General features: G+C 51.0%; 1 protein-coding gene across 13 annotated transcripts in view; it reads right to left on the bottom strand.

The window, feature by feature from the left end:
- Positions 1-13,540, bottom strand: part of MYBPC1 (myosin binding protein C1) — a 1,087,780-nt gene that overhangs the window by 838,000 nt on the left and 236,240 nt on the right. For 9 of the 13 annotated variants that reach the window (XM_069629879.1, XM_069629882.1, XM_069629881.1 and 6 more), the window contains 5 exons: positions 10,834-10,869; positions 10,443-10,481; positions 9,495-9,527; positions 7,076-7,183; positions 6,698-6,846 (listed from right to left, as the gene is read on the bottom strand). In XM_069629879.1, coding sequence (XP_069485980.1) covers positions 6,698-6,846; positions 7,076-7,183; positions 9,495-9,527; positions 10,443-10,481; positions 10,834-10,869 — 365 coding nt within the window. The remainder of the gene's footprint in view (positions 1-6,697; positions 6,847-7,075; positions 7,184-9,494; positions 9,528-10,442; positions 10,482-10,833; positions 10,870-13,540) is intronic. The other 4 variants (XM_069629891.1, XM_069629884.1, XM_069629880.1 and 1 more) reach the window with 3 other exon arrangements.

The raw sequence follows: 13,540 nt of genomic DNA, 5'->3' as shown, positions 1-13,540 counted from the left end.
GCAGGGGAGGTAGAAACATGAACCATGCAGCCTTTGGCTCTGCTCCAGCAATCTTCTTCCTCTTTAACACCACAATTCGCCTTCTTTTTTACCACAAAACTCCCGTGAACCCGTCATGGGAGCTGGTCCTTATGTAGTGCTTGGGTGGACTAGCTTCCTGCTGATTGGCCACAGGGTGTATACGCCTGCTCTGTGCATGCCCCATGGCTGGGATGCTTTGTAGTCCAGAGTTTACTGGGGAAGTCTATAAGGAACACTTTACTTACCTGTAACTGTTGTTCTCCAGCATGGGTCTGGCATGGATTCACATGCTCATGAATATTCCCCATCGTCAGGCTGGGAATCCTTGGTAAAGAAAAAATCAGTATCAGTTTAGTTTCTGATCTGTCTTTCTTAGTAGTAACCAATCACTGGTCTCTGGGTCATGCTGCCCCCAGCCAATGACTGCCCTCTCCCTAAGCCCCTCCCCTGGCAGCCATCCTCAGATTTGGTAGCATGTAAAGTGGCAGTATGACCAAGTGAAGAGCTGCAGAGGGGTAGGAGGGAGAGTTTGCATGTGAATCCATGCCAGACCCATGCTGGAGAACAACAGTTACAGGTAAGTAACTTGTTCCTTCTCCAGTATGGGGTCTGGCATGGATTCACATGGTCATGAATATAAGAATACATAGCAGTACACACATGCACAACCACGGGCGGTGGCAAGGCTCAACATTAAGTATTACATAAACTCAACATTAAGCAACTCTTACCTCCTCACCAGGCCCACTTTCAGGTGCACAGGTTGCGCAGCACTGCTTGGCCGACCCTGGACTCCTCCCTGGAATCCCGGGCGACGCAGTAGAATCTCGTGAAGATGTGCATCGACCTCCACGTAGCAGCCCTGCAGATGTCCACCAGGGGTACACCAGACAAGAACACCGTGGTAGCAGCGATCACTCTGATCGAATGGGCTCTCGGACGGACGGGCAGCGGTCGATTTGCCAACCGGTGACAGTGCATGATGTAGCCAGAGAGCCATCTGGAAATGGAAGCCTGCGAGAGGGCCTTCCCTTGGTTCACAGGTCCAAAGTTCACAAACAGTTGTGATGTCTTCCGAAAACTCTTCGTGCGGTCCACGTAGAACTTCAGCGCTCTAGCTACATCCAGTGATTGAAAAGTCCTCTCTGCTGGCGACGAAGGCGACGGGAAGAAAACTGGTAACACCAAGGGCTCGTTGAGATGGAAGTCCGACGGCACCTTGGGAATGAAGGAGGGGTGCGTCCTCAGCACCACCCTCGTCTCGTGAAAAGTCAAGTATGGAGGCTTGCAGGATAGGGCCTGGATCTCTCCCACTCGTGGTGCGGAGGTGATGGCCACAAGAAATGCTGTTTTCACGACAGGAACTTCAACGGTGCCGAATGCAGAGGCTCGAAAGGCACCCACATGAGTCTGGTCAGCACCACGTTGAGCTCACATGCTGGGGCTGAAGCCTTGACTGGCGGGAATGAATGGAATAGTCCCTTCATAAACTCCTTCACCAGGCAATGAGACCACAGGGATGATCGTCCCGTAGTTCTGGTGTAGCGGGAGATCGCCGGCAGATGTATTTTGATGGAGGCATGAGCCATCCCCGCCTTGGCCAGCGACAGCAGGTACAGCAGCACTTGAGGAGCCGTAATTCGCAGAGGGTTAATCCTCTGTGCACGGCACCAGACATAGAACCTCTTCCATTTGAGTCCATAGCACTTGAGAGTTGAGGACGCCCTGGCCTTTGCAAGCACCTCCTTGCAGTCCACTGGGATATCGTACCCTCCAAACTCTAGTGCTGCAGGAGCCTGCCTGCAAGTTCAGCGACCCCGGGTCGAGATGGAGGATGGCACCTACTTCTCTGGAGAGAAGATCAGCGTCCGTCGATAGTTTGACTGGGGGGGGGCGCTGACAAGTCCAGAAGGTCCGGGAACCAGATCTGTCTCGGCCATGTCGGTCCGACGAGGATCATCCTGCCTGAGACCTCTTGAGTCGGTCGACGAGTCACAGTAGCAACGGCAACAGAGGGAACGCATACAGGAACAGGCCATCCCAGGGGAACGAGAAAGCATCGCCCATGCGCCTCGGCTGGGGAAACCTGCTGGCGAACCTCTGGCACTTGGAGTTCGCCGCCGTCGTGAACGGGTCGATCTGGGGTTTGCCCCATCGTCGAAAAAGCCGATCCACTTGGCCCTGATGCAGTTCACACTCGTGGCATGAGCGTAGCTCCCTGCTCAGCAAGTCGGCGATGGTGTTCTTTATCCCTGCTAGGTGGAAGGGCACCAGAAACATCCCCTGGGCAACGGCCCAATGCCACAGATCCTGGGCCTCCTTGGATAGGGCCGGGGACCTGGTTCCTCCCTGCTTCTGGATGTAGAACATCGTGGTGGTGTTGTCGGTGAAGATCCTTACCACCTTGCCCTTGAGGGACGGGAGAAACGACCTGAGAGCCCAGAACACTGCTCGGAGCTCCAGGATGGTGATGTGGAGTGACCTCTCCTCCGGGAGCCAAAGGCCTCTCGCATGAAGATCTCCGGTGAGCGCTCCCCAACCCTCCAGGGAGGCATCCGTCGTCACCGTCTCCTGGTGGGCAGAGGTCAGAAAGTCTGTGCCCGCCGCGAGATGCGCGCAGGTGCCCCACCACCGAATAGCTTGGCGGAAGACCTCGTTTAGGGATCTTGTCTTCGAAGCTGCCCGCCGCTTGCATCCAACGAGCATCGAGGAACTCCTGTAGAGGACGCATCCGCAGCCTGCATAGGTGCACCAGGTAGATGCAAAAGGACGTCATGCCAAGAAGTGACTTGATGGATCTCACCCTGGCCACGTCCGTGGCCAGCAAGCGCTGCATCTTGCCCAGGATGGCCTTCATCCTTTCCTCCGACGGGGAAGCCAATCGTGCCACTGTATCGAGCTTGGCTCCCAGAAACTGTGCGAAGTTGATGGAGAATCCAGGTCCGTGAGCAGTTGGACGGTCTTCGATGTGTGCTCGACGGCGAGCTCCCTTGTCCTTGCTCGGATGAGCCAATCGTCCAGGTAGGGGTAAATGTGGATCCCTTGCAGGCGCAGCCGCGCCGCCACTGCTGCTAGGCACTTGGTAAATACTCTGGGCGCCGACTTCAATCCGAAAGGCAGGGCCTTGAATTGATAGTGCCGTCCTTGGACTACGAATCTGAGAAACTTTCAGTGTCCTTTTAGAATGGGGACGTGGAAGTAAGCATCCTCCAAGTCCAGCGACGATAGGAAGTCGCCTGCCTCCAGCTGTCCCAGCACGTGCTGGAGGGTGACCATCTGGAACTTCTGGGCATTGATGTATTTGTTTAACCGACGCAAGTCCAGGATGGGTCGCCAACCGCCTGTCTTCTTTCTGACGAGGAAGTATCTTGAGTATACTCCGGAGCCCCGGAGCCTCTTTGGGGCGAGCTTGATGGCGCTTTTCTTGAGCATCGCCCTTACCTCTAACAACAGTTGTGGGATGTGATTTTCCTTCCTGGCCACGGGAGGAATTCGGGGGCACTTCTTTAGAAATTCGAGAGTGTGCCCGTGGGCCAGGGCATCCAGCACCCAACCGTCGGTGGAGATGGATGCCCACACGCTGACGAACTTCGCCAGCCGGCCTCCCACCGGGGTGCTCCGGTGAGGGCCCGATGCCACGGCCGGTTCAGTCCTGCTTGGAGGTGGGCTTGCCGCCCTGGCCTCCTTGGCAACGGCGACGGGGTCCCCCTGACTTGCCACGCCCTCTGTAGGCCTCTTGTGATGAAGAGAGGGCTGCCTGGCGGTACATCGAGGAGCCACCGCCGAATCCGTTGGAGGCACCTTGCTTGCCTCCGGAGTTCCGAAAGGGCAGCCGTCGTTGCTGCAAAACTCCTAAGGCCCAAGCCGTCTCCATGTCGGTCTTGATGGCCTGAAGTGACTCATCTACTGTCTTTCCAAACAGGTTGTTCCCGTCGAAGGGCATGTCCAGAACTCTGGTTTGCACATGCTGGCGGAAATCTGTTGCCTTGAGCCATCCCCGCGGTGGAAGGCAAATACCATTGCCAAACTGGCGAAACCCGGTTTCCGCGATGTCCGTGGCCACCGTTATGGCGTGGTCCGACGTCACCTCACCTTCCTGTAGGATCCCGAGGGCCTCTGCCCTCTTGTGGTCCGGTAGGAAGTCCAGCAGGGGGGCAATCTTGTACCACAACTCCCTGTTGTAGCGGGCCACAATCGCTAGGGCGTTGGCCGCCTTAATTGTCGTCGCTGCGGACGAGATGACTCGTCGTCCCATGGCGTCCAGTCTCTTTCCCTCGCCATCAGGTGAGGAGGTTGAAGTTGAAGCCGTCGCCCCCGCCGCCTTCTTTTTGGCCGCCGCAGAGATGACCGAATCCGGGGTTGGCTGCGCCCTAAGGCACAAAGGGGCGGAATTGGGGACACAGTACTTCTTCTCGTACCGATTCCTCTTGGCAGGCGTCGTGGACGGGTTCTTCAGGTGAGCAAGTCCCTCGTCCCAGATGTCGTCAAGCAACGGCACCGCGGGGACAGTCTTCCTCTTGGCCTTGCGCCGTTGATAGAGGAAGCCTTCCTTCTTCTGTTATTCGGGGCAGAGCTGGAAGAGCTCGGATGCCCTGGAAATCATGGCGTGGAAGGAGCCAATTTCGTTGGGCGGGCAGGCCCGAGGGGGTGGTGATGGAAGGCCCATCCTGTCGTCACCACCATCGTCATCCGTCCCCGTCTTGGCCGTATCTGTTCCTGTGTCATCCCTAGGATCAGGGGAAGGAGATGAAGGCTGAGCAGGCCGTGAGGGCTGGAAAGGCAGGGGGGGGGGTGAACTCTCCACCGCTTGTTTGGAAGGTTCCCGACGGGCCCGGCTCTGCTGGGTCGTTCGTTGGGGGTAGAGGCAAACTCGACCTTATCTCTGTGCATAAGGTTTGGATTGCCATCAAAATGGCCACGAGTTGTCCGGCAATGGCTGCGACGGGTGCAATGGTTGCTCCTCCTCCCCGGGAACCTCGTCAGCGCCACCATCGCTTTCTTCGTCTACCTCCCCGCGGTTCCTCCCATGGGACCGGACCTCCTCAAACCTCTAGTTGAGGACTTGCACGACTTCAACCAGCTCCTCCTCAGAGGATGTATCCGTGTCCGTGATAGCCACCGCCCCCGTCCCCTCTTTTTCCACCGGGGTTTTCACAGGGGTCTTATTGATGGGCTGAAAAGAGGATTCCCTCCGTGGTGGCAGGGAAACTCTGAGCCCCGAGGTCGTCTCTCCACTGGGGTAGCTTCCACAGGCTTCACCAGGGCCGTCACGACTCCCTCGATAGAAGCCATAGCCGGGTGAATCAGGGCCTTCACGACTTTTGGCGTGCTTGAGGCCTTCACTTTGGAGGGAAGGACACCGTCTCGCTCCCCCTCAGCTGTCTCCATCGGGATCGACTGGGGCTTCTCCAGAAGCTTACCCGGGATCTCCGACTTTCTCTTCCCCGAGCCAGAGCGTTGGCTCGTGGCTGATGGCATCGGTGAAAGTGCGCCCTGCCTGGCAGCCGAGGAGCCCGACCGTTCAGCGCTCCCGGTGCCCGCGGACTCACAGTGCTTAGCCTTCTGTTGGGCCCCCATCGCCAGAGCGCCCTCAAAGGACTTAGAAGACCGCTCGGACTTCTTCTTCTTCTCACCTACCGCTGGGCTCTTTCCTTCCAGCCAGTTGGTGAGGCGGATCCGTTGATCCCTCATGGTCCGCTCCGACATGTTCTTGCAAAACGCACATTCCTTCTCCATGTGCGTTTTGTCTTCGTGAAGGCAGTAGAGGCATCTAGAATGCTCATCTTCCTTGAACACATTCTGTAATCCGCATCCAGGGCAGTTCCTGAACAGCTTGGATCCGGGCTTCGAGCTTCCCTTGTCCTGGGCCATGTCCACGGGGTAGGCCTCAAGGTCTTCTGGAATCTTCCAAGAAGCGTACTCGACGAAAACTTTGCCCTTGAGGGGCATAGAAAATTCCGAAATAGGTCCCCGTTGATCGGAAGTAGAAACGATGGAGCTTGAGGCTCGATTGACCGAAAAATGAGATTAAACTCTTTGAAAAATCGCAAAATGCAGTAAAAGCTCGAGAGCTATAGCACGAGGACTCCCAACACTTGAACATGCGGTAAAAATCTGAGGATGGCTGCCAGGGGAGGCTTAGGGAAAGGGCAGTCATTGGCTGGGGGCAGTATGACCAGAGACCAGTGATTGGTTACTACTAAGAAAGACAGATCAGAAACGAAACTGATTTTTTCTTTACAGAGGATTCCCAGCCTGACGACGGGGAATATTCACGAGCATTTGAATCCATGCCAGACCCCATGCTGGAGAAACGGCTTTTGTACAGTAACTTCACAAATCTTTTGATTTTATTGGTGCCATCAACCCCTACACCTCCTGCCAGAACCGACGCAGCGTCTATGTAAGATGCTTATCTTTCCCAAGTCATGTTGCCCACAACAGAAAGGAGTCTTGAACAAGCTGGACCACAAGCTGTCCAGCAAGAGTGGGTGTTAAACAAGCAGTTAGGCCCGCTCTTGCCCACAGTTTATTAAAGGCTGATTGGCTGAGGCAATACTTGCATTCCATTTTTATTAGTTATTGTGTATTATATTTTTAAACAAAGTAATTATTCATGAATAAAATGATAACCATTAACACCTAGTCCATGTTTCTTTATCTGTTTTAGTGGTACCTTGGTCAGACGTTCAAAGGTCTCCTTCAGCTGGAGGTGCTTCCCTGCTTTGCTTGCCAGGTCCATCCATTTCCCTTTTAACCATTTGACAGTCGGCTTCCGAAGAAGGTCTTTGGCCTCTACTTTTGCAGTGAAGGTGATGTTATTCCCTTAAAGAAAGATGGTCATAGATTATTCTCCGCACTCCTGGTCTACAATTTATAAGGTATCAGAACTGAGATGTAGATCAATGCAAGCTAGGGTTTGAAATATTTTCCATCATTGGAAATGTGCTTATCAATGTCACACATATAAATATAATTCAAGTTGGCGGGAGGAGGGGCATCAGAGACAGAAGACTGATTACATGGGAAGCACCAGAAAGAGGTTGACACTCACCCACATTGACTGTACCGCTTTGGGGTTTCTCAATGAATAATGTGGAAATTTGTGAGGGGTCTCGTTTGTCAGCTTCTTCAAGGGGCCCTTCTCCAACCGACCACGCTGCTTGAGAAGAAAAAAGAAAGAAAGAAGAGGTGTGTCAGCCCTCTTTATAGTTCTCTAAAACCCAGTGAAGATTAGACTTAAATTTGAAGCACAGAGCAGGTTTACTGGCACTCTTCAGGAACCGTGTTGTGGATGCAGCTGTGTTTGGCTCAAGGAGAGCGTGCCGTAAATTCTCTCCCTTTTGTTGGAAGTCATTCCCTACTGAATTATCAAGATTTGGGCAGAGGGAAAAACAATTATATTCAGACCATTTGGCGCCAAAGGCGACAGGGTCGACAACCTTTGGGCCAAAGATGCCACAACTTTCAATGTAAGAGGTGTTGGAAAAAATTATATTAAAAGTGACCTGTGGACATCTTGGTGGACAGTCCTACGAAGAACTTCACCCTTTTGTGTATATCTTTCAATATCCCCCTGTCTCTATCTGTGACATTTCTCATCTCTTTATAGCAATAATATATTTTGCACTGCAGTGCTTTAGAAGGAATTATCAAATGTTGTCAATCATTAAAATAAATTTACAGGAACAACTAAAGTGCTCATCAAAGAAGGATCCAGATCATCACAAGGAACCATTTATTTGATTATCGGCCAAGTGACTGGAGAGATGCCCAAAGCAAGTAGCATCAAACCATGCTACACACTTAAGAGAAAAATACCAATTCTGAACGAAGCCAACCAATTATAAAAAATCATTCCAAATCATTCCAAAGTCTCTGAAATGACAAGATTCCCCCTGGCCTGTCATGACATGCGAGGTGCCCCCCTACCTCCCCGACCCCCTTTAGGGATCCCGGCAGTCCCGACCTTGTGTGTGGGCGTGGGGCACACATTGTCCTGACTTTGAATGCCTCTACCTCAGTCTCCCTTATGCATGTCATTATGGGGTCACTGCCTTGTGTGAGGGATCATGTTGGACAGAGGTTCACTCACATTGCACTCACTAGTTTGTAACACATGGCACTGCTGTCTTCATCCACCTGACACTAAGGAATATTCACAGTCAGAGTAAAAATATAAAATGGGATCTGTTATGGCACATCACATACCGTTCTGCGTCCTACACAGAGTACAGGACGCCCAACACAATGGGCCTCATTACGAACCTGGCGCTCCCGTAATGAAGGGTACGGGACCGGCACCGCTCCTTACGGGATGCCCTATTACGAGGTCCCCTTGCAGGACCCGCTCAGAACGTCGGGCCCGTTATTAGCTCCCTCCCCATTCCCATTTGAGCCCTATAGCCCTATAGGGGATCAAATGGGAATGGGGATGGGTTTTTTCAATGAAGAATTACCGGGTCCTCCAAAGTTGGAATGGCCCGGTAATTCCTCATTGAAGGAACCCAGAGCTGGAACCCGGTATAGAGGCAGCCATGCCCTTATTAAGGGCATGGCTGCCTCCATACTCGTAATGAGGCCCAATTACGTAGAAGTTCTTGACTCATAAGGTTTGCATTGGTATTACTTGGAGTTCAAGTACTATATGCTGCATACATTCAGTACCATTCTATTTTAGCATCAATTATATTGTTATCGTCAACATCAAAGGTTATGGAGCAATATTCATACTGGTTTAACAATCACCTCCCCACAGATATCTGCCTTAAGAATGACGATTACTAATGTCCAAAGAAATGAAGACCTAGTGATTTGCCTAACACATCCCTGTCCGACTCACTGGCGTGTACAAGAAACATGTGGAGTCAATGAAGGCCTGGAAGGTCATCGGTCACATCCACCCCTTCCTGAGCGGTGCTAGTGGATGGGCTTCTTAAGATAGACATATTACAGAAGCAAAGTGGTTGGCGTGCCCAGACCCACAATACGATTCACTGATTATCAACCACGTGGCCTATGTTACAACTCCTCAAACCTAAAGAAGGGTAACTGTCGTCCCCCGGGCTAATGCACTGCAACAAATATGTGTTTGCTGGGTCACTCAAAGGTAATCCACTTTGCAAAATACTTTAAATACAAGTCAATAATTTCCCATATACTTGTGGCAGAGCTCTGAGTTCGCCCTTGTAAGAGCGGCCATTATTTGATCCAACTTTATAAGTGAAGAGTAAGCATTTATCCACAGTTACCACAGGAACAGCCCTCTAATTCAGTGGATTGCAGGAGTAGTTGACCATTATAGCGAGTAAGGTGATAACCTTCAATATAAGCAAGGACTGGTTTTAAAGATTCATGTCCAGTGTGAGAATCTAGTTTTGAAAGAAATGGGTGTGGAAGATGGCGTTTGCTTCGACATTTGCTTTATGATAGATTAGTTCTTTACCTTTCCTGTCCATTTTCAATGACCTTACCTGAGTCCTTTCTATCCTTGGGCGCATTTCCACCTGGAAAGAAGAGAGCAGATTTGGTCAGAGTTTCCGCGTAAAGTGTGATATTAGATCTAAAGACGATTATAATTTGAGGGCAGATGATTTCACATACTGTCCTGTCATCTCCAGTCATGCAAGGGCAACACATCCCGTTACAGAGCATCAGCAAAGGTGATGTTGAGTAATACACATGGACACATGGGGCAGCATGGTGAAATGACAGCCATTGATTCAAATGACACATATCCCTGTCAACACAGCAGGCCACGCCCACTGCTAGCAAGACACGCCCACTTGTGCCATTACCTTCAAACGTCATCACCAGAGGTTCCCTCAACCAGCAGGTCTTGGCTTCATCAGTTCCAGTTTCAGAAGGTTCCACATCCTGGAGGGCCGCACCCCAGCATGGAGCCCCCACAAAAGCTAGGACCCCTAACCGGCCCTAGCATCAGCTAATCCCAACCTCTACAGATCCTATTTGGTATAGGACATTTAGCTGGCATGTCTGAGCCTTGTAAGAGCCTGCCTAGTAGATCCCGCACCTAGCTGATCCAATCCCCAGCAGGGGCTAAATCCAGTAGATTCCACCTGCAGTAGAGCTGATCCTCAGCAGGGCCTGTGGCCAGAGGATCACAGCACGAGTAGGCCCCATCCCTAGCAGGCCCCACCTCCAGAAGTCCCTTTCCCACAATTGTTAATCACAGCAGCGCCCACCCACTTTCTCCTATGTTGTGAAACATGGGCCAGAGGTGTGGAAACCTGCCCCGACACATGGCCACAATGATAAAAAGCTACTTATTTTGCTCCCGTTCTCCTGGAGAATGTTTACCCTTTGACCACAGAAGTGTGCAAATCTGTGTCTTGTAGTTCCCTGGGTGAGCGCTCTTCCAACTATGCTATCTCCGTGGATTCTAGTAATAAAAGACGTACCTGGTGCAGCAGTATTGATGGAAGAGGACTCGTCTTCATCTGTAAAAATGAAAGGACATGGAATTAGAGGACACCCTGGGAAGAGGCACCACATACACAGTACATACCCTTTTCAGTGGGGAATAAAATCAGAAGTGAAATGAAAAGTGAGACCTGAAAAAGAAAAGGGAGAGACAGTGACAGGTGGAGACAGTCACAATGGAAACGGCAAAGTGATGAGAGAAAGCATTGAGAATGGGACACCGGCACAGTGAAGGAAAAACCAAAGGGAGGCGTGATTTGTGATGAACACACGGATGTGCATGAGAGGTTTGGTGGGTGGTTGGATGGTTAGAAATGTGAAGTGAGAAGTAAAACCACAATAACGATTAAGGTCCACCACACATCTGACCTTCAGAAGAAGATGTCATATCGCTGGCTTCTAAGTCTGCAAGTGAAATGTGCACCACACGTGCGATGAACGAGACTGTTACCAAAGTGTTTACTACACACGCAGCAGAATAAACAGCCCCAGGTTCCATGCCTCCTCCCCTACAACACCCCCGACACACACATTGTTCGACCATTCAAACGTGTTGCAATGCACAGCTCATCCATGTGTCTGGAAGGCTTTCATTTGACTACTCCGATCCTACCTAGTAATCCCTAAGTGCATTGACCTGTTCCAGTCTACTCTTAATGTACTACTGCACTTAGTGTAGCTATACAGAGATTCCTGTGATAAACACAGTAAAGAGAACCAGCGAACAGCAGGGATGGCTGTGGAGATAACTTTGTATGTAGAGAATGTCTACCCCACTGCCTACTACCTGCAATGCTAAATGTATGTCACACTGTGTTAGCAATCTCGTCCCCCCCCCCTTCCCACTTGGTCAAGGTGCCCCTCATCGGGTGTCACAACTCACAGGGGCCACTCAGTATATTTTGACACCCAATTAGAGTGCTCTCCAGTCCTCACGGGGTCGACTCTTATAGTCATTGCCATCAATCTGAATCACCAACAGACACCAAATAAGCAATTACATGCTATTTTGGGGAGCTACACAGTTACTACATGCCATAACAATGTCAACTATCGAGCACTGGTTACATACTGCCTTTAAGGATGTAGCTTAAATGCCTAACCATCCATGTCACACCTGAGGTCCTTGATTATATGTCCTGTGATCCATCGCAATGATGGTGCTGGTGGGGCACCTCTGCGCAGCACCCACTGTAAAGTAGATGGGACAGTTCACCATGTCATGTGAATAATATGTTCTGGAATGTGGTGTAGGTCTACTTTGACATCCCTTGGGTTCTGGTTCTCAGTGGCTGTCACACATGTACCTGATACATATGTATGGTTCATTTGATTGGTGTTCTGTAAAAGTATGGAAGAATGCATATGGGAAATTGTTTCAGCGAGTGGCTTGGTAAAATGGGAGTACATTTGGCCATGATTGTTTGGCGACATAGAGCCACAATGTTCTAGTAAATAGTTTAGAATTGAAACAAGTTAGGCACGGGTGGCAAACATTAAGAAAGCATGCACGATGAGTCACAGATAGACTCAACATCACGCCTACAAAGGCAAAGTGATACAGCGCCCAGCCCAGCAGTGGGCTAAGTGCCAGCATATCCCCCCTTAGGTGCTTTGTGGTATTTCAGCCATTCCTAGCTGCAGGAAAGAATGACGGAGTACTTTCAAAGAGTAATTCTGGGAGGCCACCAGGGGACGCGGGATCAATGGCATCCTAAACTTGGCCCTCTTCACCCACCTGAGCGAATTAGGGACCTGAGCCCCCCATAATCCCTCAGAGAGATTGGGTCCGATCGACCCACCCCCGCACATAGCGTGAATAGGCGATAGCGAAAATCGGGGGGGTAAAAGGTACCCCCTGTTGCTGAGAACAGTTCTCCTGAAGAGCAGGGCCTGAAGTGGATGAGGCGTGGCTTGTGGAAAGTGAAAGCAGGCTCAGGCTGATTGTCAGAGCAGAGAAGTGTCTCCACTGGAGCAAAGAGGATCGTTCTGTCCCCAAGAATGCAGTCAGCGACTCAGTGGAGATTTGGAGGACCTTCCCCCCTGGCGAGCGAACGGCAAAACAAGTAGACAACCCGGCCAGGTAGGAGAGAAAGCACTGTAGACCCAAGAGACGCCGCCAAGAGAGCTCTCTGGAAGCAACAGAGCCTGGGATATCCGAGCCGAGGGGGAACCTTGTTCCATCTGCAACCCTTGAGAAAGCACACTGGCTCGGCCCTCTGCCGGTGGGGAGAAGGAAGAGGGTAAATTGCCAGTCAGCAAAAGACATACCCGCCAGATCCTCCCCCCGGGTGCAGACGCGGAAGAGGTAATCCAGCACCCGGGTAACAGCATTTTGAGTGGTTCCGGCCCAGTGGGAGTGCTCGCTGACCTAGCCAGCAGCTGAGAGGGCCTCTGATTACCGAGAGTTCAGGGACTGGAATAAACTGTCCCACCACTCACAGAAGTAAAGAAGTACAGAGGGAGGCTGACCCTGACTATAAAGGAAGGCAGAACCCACAAGAGACCGAAAGGCCTGAGATACAGCAGAAGGCCTAAATTGATGACTTAGCCTCTGAGAAAGGTGAACACAATAGTGGAAGGAGGGCCCTTGGAAACTCTTTCGCCCCTACAGAATTCTTCTGCTAAGTTTTTCCTGCTCCCTAAAAGTACTTGTGAACTTTACGCACAACCCTGCTCATTACACGTGCATTGTACATTGAGCACAAGGCTCCACTCATTGTAGGGTTGGACTTCTAAAGATAGGATTGTCATATCTGAAGTCTGTTGGTGCTACAAAGGTTACTCACCTTCTTCCTTTGTAGGTAGTGGTGGAGTTAACTTTCTCGCATTGACTCCAGTGATTGTATATATATTACATAGTGTATTGTTTGTGTGGTATTGTATTAGAGCATTTCATTATTCATTACGTTGTTTTGGGGCCTATATTAAATGGTATATCTTTGTACACTACTGTCTAATTGTAATTCTTGGTGTTTCACTGTGTGTGCTCATTGGAGAACCTGGATCACCCTCACTCCTCCTGAGATTTAGCCCTGACCGCTCTCCAAGGAACCGGTCTGGCTATCTTCTCAGA

Source organism: Ambystoma mexicanum, chromosome 12 (assembly GCF_040938575.1).
Source record: "Ambystoma mexicanum isolate Mex_15411 chromosome 12, UKY_AmexF1_1, whole genome shotgun sequence".
NCBI lineage: Eukaryota > Metazoa > Chordata > Amphibia > Caudata > Ambystomatidae > Ambystoma > Ambystoma mexicanum.
The sequence above is the reverse complement of the archived record's forward strand: the minus strand, read 5'-3'. Positions and strand labels throughout refer to the sequence as shown.